The 16,165-nt window shown below is 41.1% G+C and overlaps 1 protein-coding gene across 5 annotated transcripts in view; it reads right to left on the reverse strand.

Moving 5' to 3' along the window:
- akap9 (A-kinase anchoring protein 9) overlaps positions 1–16,165 on the reverse strand; it is a 263,757-nt gene that overhangs the window by 58,852 nt on the left and 188,740 nt on the right. For all 5 annotated transcript variants that reach the window (XM_043690268.2, XM_043690267.2, XM_043690271.2 and 2 more), the window contains one exon: positions 9,041–9,193. In XM_043690268.2, coding sequence (XP_043546203.2) covers positions 9,041–9,193 — 153 coding nt within the window. The remainder of the gene's footprint in view (positions 1–9,040; positions 9,194–16,165) is intronic.

The raw sequence follows: 16,165 nt of genomic DNA on the forward strand, positions 1-16,165 counted from the left end.
CGTCCACATCCCGCACCTCTGCCCTCAGACCCCACCCCTCCAACTGTAACAAGGACAGAACGCCCCTGGTGCTCACCTTCCACCCTACCAACCTTCGCATAAACCAAATCATCCGCCGATATTTCCGCCACCTCCAAAAAGACCCCACCACTAGGGATATATTTCCCTCCCCACCCCTTTCCGCCTTCCGCAAAGACCGTTCCCTCTGTGACTACCTGGTCAGGTCCACGCCCCCCAACCCACCCTCCCATCCTGGCACCTTCCCCTGCCACCGCAGGAACTGCAAAACCTGTGCCCACACCTCCTCCCTCACCTCCATCCAAGGCCCTAAAGGAGCCTTCCACATCCAAAGTTTTACCTGCACATCCACTAATATTATTTATTGCATCCGTTGCTCCCGATGCGGTCTCCTCTACACTGGGGAGACTGGATGCCTCCTGGCAGAGTACTTTAGGGAACATCTCCGGGACACCCGCACCAATCAACCACACCGCCCTGTGGCCCAACATTTCAACTCCCCCTCCCACTTTGCCGAGGACATGCAGTCCCTGGGCCTCCTTCACCGCCGCTCCCTCACCACCAGACGCCTGGAGGAAGAACACCTCATCTTCGCCTCGGAACACTTAAACCCCAGGGCATCAATTTGGACTTCAACAGTTTCATTTCCCCTTCCCCCACCTCACCCTAGTTCCAAACTTCCAGCTCAGCACTGTCCCCATGACTTGTCCTACCTGACTATCTTCTTTTCCACCTATCCACTTCACCCTCTCCTCCCTGACCTATCACCTTCATCCCCTCCCCCACTCACCTATTGTATTCCACGCTACTTTCTCCCCACCCCCACCAGCTTATCTCTCCACGCTTCAGGCTCTCTGCCTTTATACCTGATGAAGGGCTTTTGCCCAAAACGTCGATTTTGCTGCTCCTCGGATGCTGCCTGAACTGCAGTGCTCTTCCAGCACCACTAATCCAAAAAAAAATTCCTATAACCCTTTACTCCATTGATAGATTATGTTTAAAATAAAGACTGGCAAAGACTAGGCTTGCACAGCCCTTTGAGGTACAGAATTCTAAAGATTCAGCATCATCTGCATAAAATAAATGACTCCACATCTCAGACCTATATGGCAGCACATCTTGTCGGCATCTATGTTTCCTATCTCAAAGTATTTTATAGGTTTCAATGAGATCACCTGTCATTTTTCAAAACTCTAGAAAATACAGATCTAGAGTGAACAATATATATATGGCAACAGTATCCTTTGAGGTAAGGAGACCAAAACACACAGCATTTCAAGTGTGGTTTAACCAAGCCCCTATCCAGTTGAAGCAAGACTTCACTTCTGCTGTACTCAAATCCACTGCAAAAAAGGCTAACATTTCATTGGCTTTTCTAAAAGTTTGCTGCACCTGTATTTTAGCTTTTAGCAACCTAATGAACCTTGGGTCCTTTTGTATATCTACATTTTCCAATTTCCCACCATTTAAGAAATACTCTGCACATCTGTTCCTCCCAGCAAAATGGATAACCTCTCATTTTTCCACATTTCATTCCACTTGCTATACTCTTGCCCAATCATTAAGCCTATCCAAATCTTCCTCAATATACTTTACATCTTCCTCACATCACACATTTTCACTTTAGTTTTGTATCATCTGCAAATTTGGAAATGTTACATTTGGACCCACATCCAATTTATAATATAAATTGTGAGATGCTGGGGCCATAAGATCATAAGATATAGAAGTAGAATTAAAACATTTAGTCAGTTTGCTCTTACATTCCATCATGGTTGATAAGTTTCTCAACCACATTCTCCTGCCTTCTCCCCTTACTCATCAAAAACCTTTCTACCTTGGTCATAAATACATTCAATGACTTGGCCTTCTGCAGCAATGAGTTCCACTGATTCACCACACTGTGGCTAAAGGAATTCACCCTTATCTCAGTTCTAAGGGGTTGTTCCTTCACTTTGGGGCTGTGCACTCAATTCTAGTCCTCTCCTATTGTGGAGACATCATCTCCACGTCCACTCTGTCCATGTCCAAGTACTAGCTCTTGAATCCTGAGTCACAGCATGCCAATATGAGAATTATCCATTTATTCCTATTGACTGTTTTCTGTCAATTAGCCAATCCTTAATCTAAGTCAATACATTACCTCCAGTGCTTTAATATTTTAGAACATAGAACAATACAGCACAGAACAGTCCCTTCAGCCCACGATGTTGTGCTGAACATTTGTCCTAGCTTAAGCACCTATCCATGTACCTAACCAATTGCTGCTTAAAGGTCACCAATGATTCTGACTCTGCCACTCCCACAGGCAGCACATTCCATGCCCCCACCACTCTGGGTAAAGGACCTACCCCTGACATCCCCCCTATACTTTCCACCCGTCACCTTAAATTTATGTCCCCTTGTAACACTCTGTTGTACCCGGGGGAAAAGTCTCTGACTGTCTATCTATTCCCCTGATCATCTTATAAACCTCTATCAAGTCACCCCTCATCCTTCGCCGTTCCAATGAGAAAAGGCCTAGCACTCTCAACCAAAAGGCCTAGCACTCTGAACCTAAACAATCTACTTTAGGGGATGACCTAATCAGAAGTATCTGAAACTTCAAGGATACATCTCCCTCCCACAGGTTCTGGGGGATAACTTGGAGATTATCAGGTCACACTTGAGTTTTGAAAACGCTGTCTTGTACACTGATGGATGGCATGCTTAATAGAAGAAAGTCTATTCTGTGACTAAAGAGAACTTTGTCCACTTGATCTTGTGCTGCAAGTGGTCTGGTGGCTTCAAAAATGCTTCATGTCATGGTGGCAAGCATATTGTTGAATCTTTTAAGCTTTCATTTCCCATATGCCCATCGATTTCTGGAGTTATCTCTGGGCATCAATTTTGAGCTAATGAAATGCTACCTCTGTATCTAAATAGTCACAAATGGTTCTGAAAATTTTGCAATCAGTGAACATCCCCATTTCTGACTTTATAATGGAAGGAAGGTCATTGATGAAATATTTGAAGATAGATGAGCATAGGACACTATCTTGAGGAACTCCTGCAGAGATACCCTGGAGTTGAGATGACTGGCTCACAAGCATAACCATCCCCTCATACCAGCCATAAGTATGACTGCAACCAGTGCAGAGTTTTCTCTGATTTCCATTGACTGTAGTTTTGTAAGGGATCCTGAATGCTATTCTCATTCAAATGTAGCCTTGATGTAAACAAACAGTCACTGATACTTCTCCTCTGTAGTTCAGTTCTTTTGACCATGTTTGAACTATGACTAATGAGATCAGGAGCTGAGTGACCCAGACGGAACCCAATACTGAGCCCGAATGAGCAGAACATTGCTGAACAAATGCTGCTTCACAGCACAGTTGATAATCCTTTTTACTACTGATGATCACGAGTCGACTGATGGTGGGGTAAGTGAATGAGTTGGGCTTGTCCGTGTGTGCGCGTGCGTGTGCGCGCATGCAGAGGATACACCTGGGTAAAGTTCCATAATGTCAGGAAGATGCAGTACTGTGACTATACTATTGTTTGCATTATACTATATATTGTTTATGGTGCGCTATGGATAAACTAAACTGGGTCTATCATTTTTATAATTAGAGTTCTGACAGCGCATTTAAGATCCTCCTCCAGTTCAAAGAAAACATGATCCTTATTCTCAAAAAAACTCTAGCTATTTTCTCGTAAAGTACTTCCCCAAAGTTCCTATCCACTCCAAAATATTACAACACTCTGTCACTGCCCAAATTCATTCACAACTTTCCTGTAACTCTTTACAAACAACTTCCCAAACCACCCCTGAAAGCCACATCTCCACCGAAATGCCCAAATCAAAGACACAACTAATATCTTGACCATAACGTTTCCTTGACCTTGATCACTTGGCAAACTTCGACTTCAGCTACACCACCCTCTTACAACACTACTCCTAAGTTGTCCAGCTCACTAAAGCGGCCCTCATATTTTCACTCTTACCTATTGAATAGTGTTAGTTCATCTGCAGTAATGGCTTCTTGTCCTGCCACCTGTGTTTACAGTTGGAATCTTCATCAGCCTTTTCATTGACATGCAGTCCTCTGATGACAAGTGTGTGGGGTAATGAATTATTTCAAAATGAAACTTGTTACAAAATTGAGGGAAATAAACTTGCAAGATCACAGGCAAAAAGGACCATGACCAACTGGCAACATCCTTCTAAATCTTTTCTGAATCCTTTTAAGTTTTAAGTATAGCAGGGAGACCAGGAACTGCAGGCAGTATTTCAACTGTGGCCTAACCACAGTTAGGCCTGTACAGCTGCAATATAACCTCCCAACTCCTATACTCAATGTACTGACCAATAAGGGTGAGCATACCAAATGCCTTCTTCACTATTCTATCTACCAGAGACTCCACTTTCAAGGAACTATGAACCTGCACTCCAAGATCTCTTTGCTCAGTAACACTCCCAAGGACTTTACCAAGTCTTTCAGTCCTGCCCTGATTTGCCTTTCCAAAACGCAGCACCTAATATTTATCTAAATTAAACTGCACCTGGCACTCCTTGGCCCAGTTCTGATCAAGATCCCATTGTACTCTGAGGTAGTCTTCTTACAACCCACTACACCACCAATTTTGATGTCATTTGCAAACTTTCTAACCATACCTCTTACGTCTACATCCAAGTCAGGAGTATGACTGAATATTCTCCATTTGTCTCCAGCTCCAGCAACACTCAAGAAGCTCAACATAATCCATAATATTTGATTTTTACCTTGTCCACTGCCTCAAACATTCTCTCCTCCGTAATGTGCCTTAAGGGTTTACTTTCCACAAGATGCACAGAAGAAGCTGGCCATCATCCTTCAAACCTTTCATACTTTTACCATGTCAAAAAGACAACAGCAGAATAATGGGAACATTACTATTTCCCTTCCAAGTCACACATGATTCTTGACTTGCAAATCAACTGCCATACCTTTGTCTAACCAGGTGAAAATCCTGGAATTTTCTATTTAACTACTGTGGAGGTACATTCATGCCACTTAGATTAGATTCTCTACAGTGTGGAAACAGGCCCTACAAGTCCATACTGACCCTTTGAAGAGTAACCCACTCAGACCCATTTCCCACTGACTAATGCATCTAAAACTATGGGCAATTTAGCATGGCCAATTTACAGCAGAAAAAAAAGGCCTTTCAGCCAACCATATCTATGCTGACCAACAAACATGGAACCAACCTTTGCATTCATCATCTGCTCCCTGCCTACTCTTTCCCTTAGTCATGCTGACTTCATTATCTAGTTCCTTAAGGGCTTTAGGTACTATCTCTTTATTGACCCAAGGCCTTGCATAACTCTGACTCTGGTCTTCTGCTCAACCTGTCTTCACAAAAACATTGGTGGTTCAGCTGTCACACTGGAATTTCCTCCCCTGAAGCACTGTGTTCAGTCATTTGTCAATGATATTGATTTTGGTAATAATTAGGGTCAAAGAATCATACAGCAGAGCCGTTGGAGAGAGTTTAAACTAATGTGGCAGGGTGATGGGAACCAAATGAGGAGATTAGTGGAGAGTAAAGAGGTAGTAACTAAAGCCTGTAAGGAACTACATAATGAAGTCAACATGACTAAGGGGAAGTGTAAGCAGGGAGCAGGTGATGAACGCAAAGAGACAGGTGGTCAGAGGTTCATTTGTTTTAATGCAAGAAGTATAGTAGGTAAGGCAGATGAACTTAGGGCTTGGATTAGGGCTTGGAGTATGATGATATTGCTATTACTGAGACTTGGTTGAGGGAAGAGCAAGATTGACAACTAAATATCCCAGGATACAGATGCTTCAGGTGAGATACAGAGGGAGGTAAAAGGGGTGGAGGAGATGCATTACTGATCAGACAGGAGATCACAGCTATGCTGAAGAGGGCACTATGGAGGACTCGAGCAGTGAGGCAATATGGCCAAAGCTCAGAAATAGGAATAGTGCAGTAATAATATTGAGGCCTCCCAACAATGAGCGTGAGACTGAGGTACAAATATGTAGAGAGATTATGAAAAGATGTCAGAGCAACATGGCGGTAGTGATGGGAGATTTTAATTTTCCCAATAATATTGAAATAGGAATAGTGCAGTAATAATAATACAGGCCTCCCAACAATGAGCGTGAGACTGAGGTACAAATATGTAGAGAGATTATGAAAAGATGTCAGAGCAACATGGCGGTAGTGATGGGAGATTTTAATTTTCCCAACATTGACTGGGATTCACTTAATGTTAGAGGTTTGGATGGAGCAGAATTTGTAAGGAGCATCAAGGAGAGCTTTATAGAGCAGTATGCAAATAGTCCAACTCGGGAAAGGGCCATATTGGACCTGGTGTTGGGGAATGAACCCAGCTATAGTGATCACAATTCAATAAGTTTGAGAATACTCATGGACAAGAGTGATCCTAAAGGAAGACTGCTAAATTGGGGGACGGCCAACCATAGCAAAATCGGCAGGAGCTGGGAAATATGGATTGGGAGCAACTATTTGAGGGTAAATTCACATTTGATATGTGGCAAGCTTTTAAAGAGAGATTGATTAGAATGCAGGACAGACATGTCCCTGTGAAAATGAGGGATAGAAATGGCAAGATTAGGAAAGCATGGATGACAAGTGAAATTGAGAGACTAGCTAAGAGGGAAAAGGAAGCATGCATAAGGTCTAGGCGACTGTAAACACGAAATTCTGGAAGAATATCGGGAAAGCAGGGCCAAAATGAAACAAAGAATTAGTAGGAGTAAAAGGGGTCATGAAATATCTTTAGCAAACAGGGTTAAGGAAAATACCAAAACCTTTTATTCTATATAAGGAACAAGAGGGTAACTAGAGAAAGGCCCACTCAATGACAAAGGAGGAGAGTTATGCATAGAGTCAGAGAAAATGGGTGAGATACTTCATGAGTACTTTGTGATGGTATTCACCAAGAAGAGGGACATGACTGATGTTGAGGTTAGGGATAGATGTTTGATTACTCTGTCAAGTTGGCATAAGGAGAGAGGAAGTGTTGTGTATTCTAAAAGGCATTAAGGTAGAGAAGTCCCCAGGTGCAGATAGGTTACTGAGGGAAGAGAGAGGAAATAGCTGGGGCATTAACAGATATCTTTGCAGCATCCTTGAACACAGGTGAGGTCTCAAAGGACTGGAGAATTGCTAATGTTGTCCCTTGTTTAAGGGTAGCAAGAATAATGCAGGTAATTATAGACAGGTGAGCCTGATGTCGGTGGTAGGGAAGCTGCTGGAAAAGATACTGAGGGATAGGATCTATTTACATTTGGAAGAAAATGGGCTTATCAGTGATAGGCAGCATGGTTTTGTGTACAGAAGGTCAGTAGATGTCATATTTGTGGACTTCAATAAGGTATTTAATAAGGTTCCCCATGGTAGGCTGCTGGAGAAAGTGAAGTCGCATGGGGTCCAGGTTGCACTAGTTAGATGGATGGAGAACTGGCTGGGCAAGAGGAGACACAGTAGTAGTAGTAGAAAGGGGTTTCTTAAAATGGACAACTGTGACAAGTGGTGCTCCATGCTGGGACCATTGTTGTTTGTAATATACATAAATGATCTGAAGGAAGGTATAGGTGGTCTGATGAGCAAGTTTGCAGATGACACGAACATAAATGGAGTAACAGTGAAGGGGATTGTCAGAGAATGGAGCAGAATATAGATAGATTGGAGAATTGGGCAGAGAAATAGCAGATGGAGTTCAATCTGGGCAAATGCGAAGTGATGCATTTTGGAAGATCCAATTCAAGAGCAAACTATATGGTAAGTGGAAAAGCCCTGGGGAAAATTGACGTATAGAGAGATCTGGGTGTTCAGGTCCATTGAAGCTGAAGGTGGCAATGCAGGTCAATAGTGTGGTCAAGAAGGCATGCAGCATGCTTTCCTCCATCAGATAGGGCATTGAATCGGGCAGTTGTGTAGGACTTTAGCTAGGCCACATTTGGAATACAATTCTGGTTGCCATATTACCAGAAGAATGTGGATGCTTAGGAGAGTGTGCAGAGGAGGTTCATCAGGATGTTGTCTGGTATGCAGGGTGTTAACTATGAGGAGAGGTTGAGTAGATTAGGATTATTTTCATTAGAAAAACGGAGGTTGAGGGGGGACCTGATTGAGGTCGTCAAAATCATAAGAGGTATAGACGACAGGTATAGGAGAGCAAGAAGCTCCCCCCACCCCCACCATACAAACAGAGTGAGGGGACTCAATTACTCAGGGTCACGAGTTCAAGGTGAGAGGGGAAAAGTTTAAGGGAAATATGCATGGAAAGTTCTTTACACAGAGGGTGGTGGATAACTGGAACGCATTGCTACCGGAGGTGGTAGAGCATCTTTTAAGATGTATCTAGACAGGTACATGAATGGGCAGGGAGCAGATGGATACAGATCCTTGGAAAATAGGCAGTAGGTTGAGATAGAGGATCTGGATCGGCACAGGTTTGGAGGGCTGAAGAGCCTGCTCCTGCGCTGTAATTGTCTTTGCCCTTTGTTCACACCAATGCCATTTACCTGCACTTGTCTATATCCTACTGGTATTTAAGTGCTCATCCAGATGGCTCCACAACACACTAGGCAGTGTGTGCTCCATATTTCTATTTCCTCGGATTGCCTCTAAACAACTTACTCCTCACCTTAAATGTGCCCCCTGGTCTTATATTTTATCTGGGCCAATTCTAATCATCATTTAAATCAGTTAGCCCCTCAGTATTCTTTTAGATAGGAGACAAGAGAAGATATTGCAAACCATATCATATTCTGTCTATGAACAATTAAAATTTGTAAAACTCAAAGGAAGGCACAATTCTTCAAAAGAAATCTTCCTAATTGCTGAGCCTCAATTTAAAATGCATGAAGTAATTGGTTCGGAGGGTTAAAGGAAGGGAATTACACAAATCAGTGGTTTGAAATCCTTACATATCTATTTATCTTCAATACATATTGTAGAAATAACTCATATCCAGTGACACTATTAGTTTAATTTTACTGACCTTATTGTCAGAAGGGAGTTCAAGCTGCTGTTCCAACTTTATAATTTGTTCACTGAGTTTTTCTAATTCTTGATCTCTTTCCTTTAGGGTTTGAGACAAATTCCCAACAGATGAGCAATGATTGCCTGATGAATGCAAGCTGTCTACTTCATCCTGCCATGTGAAGGATAGGACATAATTTTAAAACACGAATAGTTAAGGATTTAAAAAAAAATTAAATCTGACTGCAATAAAGTTACAAACTCACAAAAGCTGCATTGTTCTCAACATCTAGATTTACATCTGGCAACATATACTGAAGAAAAAGCTTCTATTTCATATTTAAAAATTAAGTCAAAGAAGTATTCCTACCCGTTCCATACAAACGAAGTCTTTTATATTCAAAATTAAGCATATAAGATCGAAAATGAACGATATTCACAGTCAACAAAGCAAACCTACGCAGTTACAACTAGATACTTTTACTCAGGACAGATCTTTAGGAATTTTTTGATATATCCATTGAGAGTAACAGACAGAGCTGCTACGTTTACAACCATCTGTTTAAATAGAAGATTTACCTGGCCAATAACGGGCATCCATGTGATGCTGTGGACCACCAGTAACAACATTTGTTTCAAACACAATCTGAAACCTCATTATAGAATATCATCCAACCGTAATATCATCAAGGCTGTGGGCATTATCCTAGTACAATTAAAAGCTTGGGATGGCATGTCAAGAACAACATCAATCCTATCTAAAAATGATATACCAACCTACTGAAGTTACAGCACAGGGGAAGCAGTTACCAAACAGTGGAAACAGCATGCCATGGACAAGGCAAAGCAATCTGACAATTGAAGGATCTGATCTACAGTCTGCAATTCTGCATGTTCAGTTGCGGATGGTGGTGGACAATTAAACAACCAACAGGAAGTTCTTTCACAATTCTCTCAGTTGTCAAGGATGGGGAATCTGGTACATCAGTGCAAAAGACAAGGCTGAACAAAGTATTTTCATCCATCTTCAGTCAAAAGTACCACATTCAATTCAGCCTCCTGCTTAGGTTTCCAGCATTATACATACCAAATTGGATGTATTCTATGTTATATCAAGGAACAGCTGAAGACAATGAATACTGAAAAAGCTATAAGGTCAGAAAGCATCACAACAAATGTACTGAACAGTAGTGCTCCAGAATTAGCCAAAACCAAAGCTAACCTGTTGCAGTGAAGTTACAACACTGACATGTACCCAACAATACTGGAGTTTCATTGAATCATAGAATCTTTGCAGTGTGGAAACAAGCCATTTGGTCCCCAAAAGAGAAAATGCTGGAAAATCTCAGCAAGTCTGGCAGCATGTGTAAGGAGAGAAAAGAGCTGATGTTTCGAGTTTAACTAACCCTTTGACAAACATCAAACGTCAGCTCTTTTCTCTCCTTACAGATGCTGCCAGACCTGCTAAGATTTTCCAGCACTTTTTCTTTTGGTTTCAGATTCCAGCATCCGCAGTAATTTGCTTTTAAGCCATTCAGTCCACTGAGTCTACACCGACCCTCCGAACAGGATCCCAATCACAGCGATTTCCCTACCCTATTCCTGTAAACCGTGTATTTCCCATGGCTGACCTACTGAGCCTGTACATCTGGACACTATGGATAATTTAGCATGGCCAATCCACCTAATCTGCACATCTTTGGACTGTTGGAAGAAACCAGAGCACCTGGAGGAAACCCACGCAGACATGGGGAGAATGTGCAAACTCCACACTGACAGTCACCCAAGGGTGAAATTGAACTTAGGTTACTTTTGTCTCAAAGTGAAACGCAGAAGTCTTCCATTAACATATAAATCATTGAATATTAAGAAAAGAGGTTGCGCTGATTAATGGTCAAGCAGGCAATCAATCCAGAGAGGCACAGGGCATGGCTGAGGAATTATATCATTATTCTGCACCTGTTTTTATCAAGGAAAATAAGGTTGCCAAAGTCATAGTGAATGAGAAGGCCAGGGAGATACTTGATAAATTAAAAATTGATGAATATTAGAAACACTGGCTGAACTTTAAAACTGATAAATCATCAGTATCAGGTGGGATGGTTCCAAGATGCTAGTGAAATAAGGACACAAATTGTGGAGGTACTGCCCATTATCTTTCAATTTTCCTTGAAAACAGAGATGCCAGAGCACAGGAAAATTACAAATGTTACTGGTATAAGGATAAGCTCACCAATGATGGAAGGGCATTCAGAAATAATGATGAGACAACATTAACAGCCATGTGGCGAATGGTGAGTTAAAAGTAAATTTTCAGCACAAATTTGTTAAAGGCAAATAACCCAACTGAGTTTTTTTCATGAGTTGACAGAAAGGGTTGATGCAATGCATGTATACTAAAGGCGTTTGATAAAAGTTTACACAATAGCTAGTAAGCAAATCTGAGACACATTGTATAATAGGGACAGCAGTGACAATGAAGGTTTGCTGAGTGACACAAAACAGTAAACAGTTGCTTTTCAGACTGGAGAAAGCTTTATGGCAATGTTCTCCAGGAATGACGAGTAAGGCCTTTGCTTTTCCTCATAAATATTAATGACTTAGCCTGAAGTACAAAGCACAATTGCCAAATTCATGGAAATCACAAAACTTGGATTGTGAATTGAGAGGGAGCTAATATTATATTGAGTAAAACGCACGTTTTAATTCAACATCACATTAATAAATCTGAAAATGATGGAACCTGAAATTATACCAAAAATGTTCAAACTACATAGATGCTACCACTGTGTTTATACATGAATATAGAAGTAGCAGTAGGCCATTCAACCCCCTCAAGCCTGTACCACCATTTAATGAGATCATGGTTGATCTGTGGTCCAACTCCATATTCCTGCATATGGGCCCTATCCATTAATACAATACTTTCACTACACAAAAATCTTCCAAAGTACTTCAGAGGTATAAAAGAATTATGTCAAACAAGCAGAAATTGGAAAGCCTAGTTAAAGCTCATGAGGTGGAATTTAAAAAGGATCTTAAAACAGGTAAGAAGAAATTTAGTGTGAGTATTGCAGAGAATTAGTCTCAGGCAATAACAAGGGGAGGAGCGATTGAAGAGGGTTGGCTATGCACAAGAGATCAATCAAAATAATCAATAGTTTTGCAGCCAGAGAGGCTATAGAATTAGGGCTAAATGAGGCCATGAGTGTGATAAACAAAAAAAAAAATGCAGATTTTCACATATGAGACATTAGCAAACAAGAATCTAACATTGATCTATAAGGACAGCGGTGAATCAGGATAAGATGCAGATTAGCATATTTTTGAATTTGCATCTAAGAGAGGAGGAGGAAGCAAAATAACAACTCCACTGTGTGAGGAGTGAGTAGATAACAATTAATAGAGACGCCCTAACCGCAACTAAATATTGGAAAATTAATCATGCAAGGCAGTCCACATAATTGAAAAAAAGTTTACATTCTAAATTTGAATTAACTTTCTTTTCTCCTTTTTTGGATGCTGAAGGACCTGCTTTACATTTCCAATTTATTTTATGTTTCGGAACTTTGCGAATGATGTGCACTTTTTCCAGCCCTATGCTGCTGACAATTAGACTTAAAGGAATGCTAGCTATAAATATCATTTAAAACTTAGTACTTTATATCACATATTAAAAATGAAAAATAGCTCAAGTTTTTTCTCAAATATTATAATGTTTAATCTTCCAACATTACTATTTATATGTTGCCTTTAATCTAATAAAACATCCTGACAAGTTTTACTGAGACATCATAAAACAAGCCAAGGTATTTAATGAAACATTAGTGCAAATGGTCAAAAGCTGAAAAAGGTGAGATTTTAAAATGTCTCAAATGAGAAAAAGTGAGAGACAAGGAGAACATTTTAGAGAATTCCAGTGCTCAAGGTCTAGACAGAGTACAATTTAATGTGAATTTACCATTCCTAGATTGTTTACTTTTACGTACTTAGCATTGACATAGAATGTACAGAACAAATGTTTGGTCTAAGCCCAAGACATCAGTTTTTGCAGTCCTCTCTGCTGTTCTTGTATTGCTCCCATTTAGCAGTGGAAAGTCCCAAATTTTGCCAATTTGCCTTAGTCTTACACTACCAGGGGTCAGCCTTGTGGCTTTTCTCTGCACAGCCTGCAGAACCTTAATGCCTCTGTGGCTCAACATCTAAATATTTTGGGGTCAGTTAGCTCAGTTGCTGGACAGCTGGTTCATTATGCAGAATGATGCCAAAAGCATGGGTCAGCTGAGGTCACCCATGAAACTATTAACTTTTTGACTTCACCCCTAACCTGAGTTGTGGTGATCTTCAGATTAAACCACCACCAGTTGTGTCTCTGTCTCTCTCTCGAGAACAGCTCTACAGTTCTCTGGGAGCATGGTGACTTTAATTTTACTTATTCACACTTACTTATAAAACAAAATGCAAAAGGTAGGAGCAAATGGGGACAATATGGTTTTTATCAACACTGCTTCACTATTCAATATGATTATGGCTGAACTTAGGCTTGAACTCAGTTTTCCTGCCTGCTCCTGATATCTCTTGATTCCCTGAGGGACCAAAAATCTGTCTGTCCAGCCTTAACTGCATTCAGCGATGGGACATCCATAACTTTCTGGGGTAGGCAATTCTAAAGATTCATATTCTTTGAGTGGAGTAAATTTTCATCATCTCAGCACTAAATTATCACCCCCTTACCTGAAACTGTGTCCCAGTGCTTTGGATTTCCCAACCAGTGGAAATCATCTTGGAGAGTCTATTGTATCAAGAATCCTGCATGCGAGATCCCTCTTATTCTTCTAAACTCCAGAAAATATAGGCCCAATTTTCTCTGCTTATGGGCATACCCAACCACCTCATTGCAGGGGCTAATTTAGTGAATCTTTGCTGTACTGCCGCAATGCAAGTTTATCATTCCTCAATTAAGGTGACACAAGCTACAGACAGTATTCCAGATATGGTCTCATCAAAACCCAGTATAATTGTGGCAAGACTCACTCTAGTACTCAAATCTTATTGTAATAAATACTAACATGCTATTCGCCTTCAAAAATTACCTGCTGTACCTGTGTTTTAATTTCCCATGTTCGTTGCACGAGCACAGTCAGAACTCTTTGTGCACCCACGTTTAGAAGTTTTTAAAAATGTTCTGCTTTTCTATTCTGAACTACTTCACACTTTCCCATGTGAAAATTGCTTCTGTCATCTTATTGCTCCTCACTTAAACTTGCCTATATAGTACATGTTCACCCCACAGCTTGCTTTCCACTTAGCTTTATATTATCAGCAAACTTTGATGTTTTACTTTGTCTCATTATCTAAATCATGAATTTAGCTAGTAAATAGCTGAGGCCACAGCAATGACATTTGCAATACTACACGAGTTACACTCTGTCAGCTTGAAAAGGCTCCATTTATGTCCACTCTTTGTTTTCTGTTTGTTAACTAATCCTTTTCCAATTCTAATATATTATGCCCTCCTACTCCATGACCCTTTGAGGCCTAAGGCTTTGTCATATATTAAGCAACTTAATTTGGAAGAAAATTTCTGTCCATAATGTTAGCCATCATAAAACAATGATTTTTGAAACAATAAATAAAAGTTAATGTTAGAAAAAAAAGTCAAAACAACAGCAGTTTTAAAAGGGAGAAGAGCAGACACATTGAGAGAGAGAGAGAGAGAGAGAGAGAGAGAGAGAGAGAGAGAGATAGAAAGAAAGAAAGAAAGAAAGAAGGAACCTGCACAGTTACTGCCTTTGCTGTTTGAATTCGTGTATGGAATGAGCTGCCAGAGGATGTCTTGGAGGCTGGTACAATTGCAACAGTTAAGAGTGATTTGGATGTGTATATGAATAGGAAGGGTTTGGAGGGATATGGGCCAGCTGCTGGCAGGTGGGACGAATTTGGGTTGGGATATCTGGTCGGCATGGACAGGTTGGACGGAAGGTTCTGTTTCCATGCTGTACCTCTCTATGACTCTAAATATCTCTAATTCTGCTGTCTTTTACAAACAACCCGTATTTTCTTTAATTGGTGAGAAGTTTAGGGCAGATTGAATTTTCAACAGCATTGATCAGTGGCAATTCATGTTGACTACTTAGAGCTCTGTTTTCCATTGCATTGCTTGTGCATTTATGATTAACAAGATTTGAGCTATAGGGAGAGGTTGAATAGGCTAGGGCTGTTTTCCCTGGAGCGTCAGAGGCTGAGGGGTGACCTTTTAGAGGTTTATAAAATCATGAGGGACATGGATAGGACAAATACACAAGATCTTTTCTCTGGGGTTGTGAAGTCCAGAACTAGGGGGCATAGGTTTAGGTGAGACTGGAAAGATATGAGAGACCTACGGGGCAACATATTCACGCAGAGGGTGGTACATGTATGGAATGAGCTAACAGAGGAAGTGGTGGAGGCTAGTACAATTGCAACATTTAAAAGGCATCTGGATGGGTATATGAATAGGAAGGGTTTGGAGGGATATGGGCCAAGTGCTGGCAGGTGGGATTAGATTGGGTTGGGATATCTGGTCGGCATGGACGAGTTGGATCGAAGGGTCTGTTTCGTGCTGTACATCTCTATGACTCTAACTGAAAACCCAGCACCAATGGTAGACAATTAAAAATCAAGGATACCCAGGAAGTTAGAATTAAATTAATGGGGAGATATCTTTGAGGGTTGCAGAGTTCGAGGAGATTCCAAAGATAGGAAGGGGCCAGGTAAGGGAGGGATTTGAAAACTCGTATGAGCATTTCATTTGGGGCTGTGTTTAACCAGAAGCCAGTGCAGATCAGCAAATATAGAACTCATGGGAGAACAAGAATTGGTGCAAGTTAGGACATTGGCAATAGTCAAGTTTAGAGACAAAAAAAAGCATGAATAATGTGAGCAGCAGATGAGCTGATGCAGGGATAGAGTTAGGCGATACCACAAAGATGGAAATAGGCAACTTTTGTGATGGTGTAGGTATAGAACATAGAACAACCCAGCACAGAACAGGCCCTTTAGCCCTCGATGTTGCGCCGACCTGTGAACTATTCTCAGCGCGTCCCCCTACACTATCCCATCATCATCCATGTGCTTATCTAAGGATTGTTTAAATCGCCCTAAT

This window comes from Chiloscyllium plagiosum, unplaced genomic scaffold, assembly GCF_037043375.1.
Source record: "Chiloscyllium plagiosum isolate Xiang-an unplaced genomic scaffold, Cpla_swu_hap1 HiC_scaffold_5, whole genome shotgun sequence".
Taxonomy (NCBI): domain Eukaryota; kingdom Metazoa; phylum Chordata; class Chondrichthyes; order Orectolobiformes; family Hemiscylliidae; genus Chiloscyllium; species Chiloscyllium plagiosum.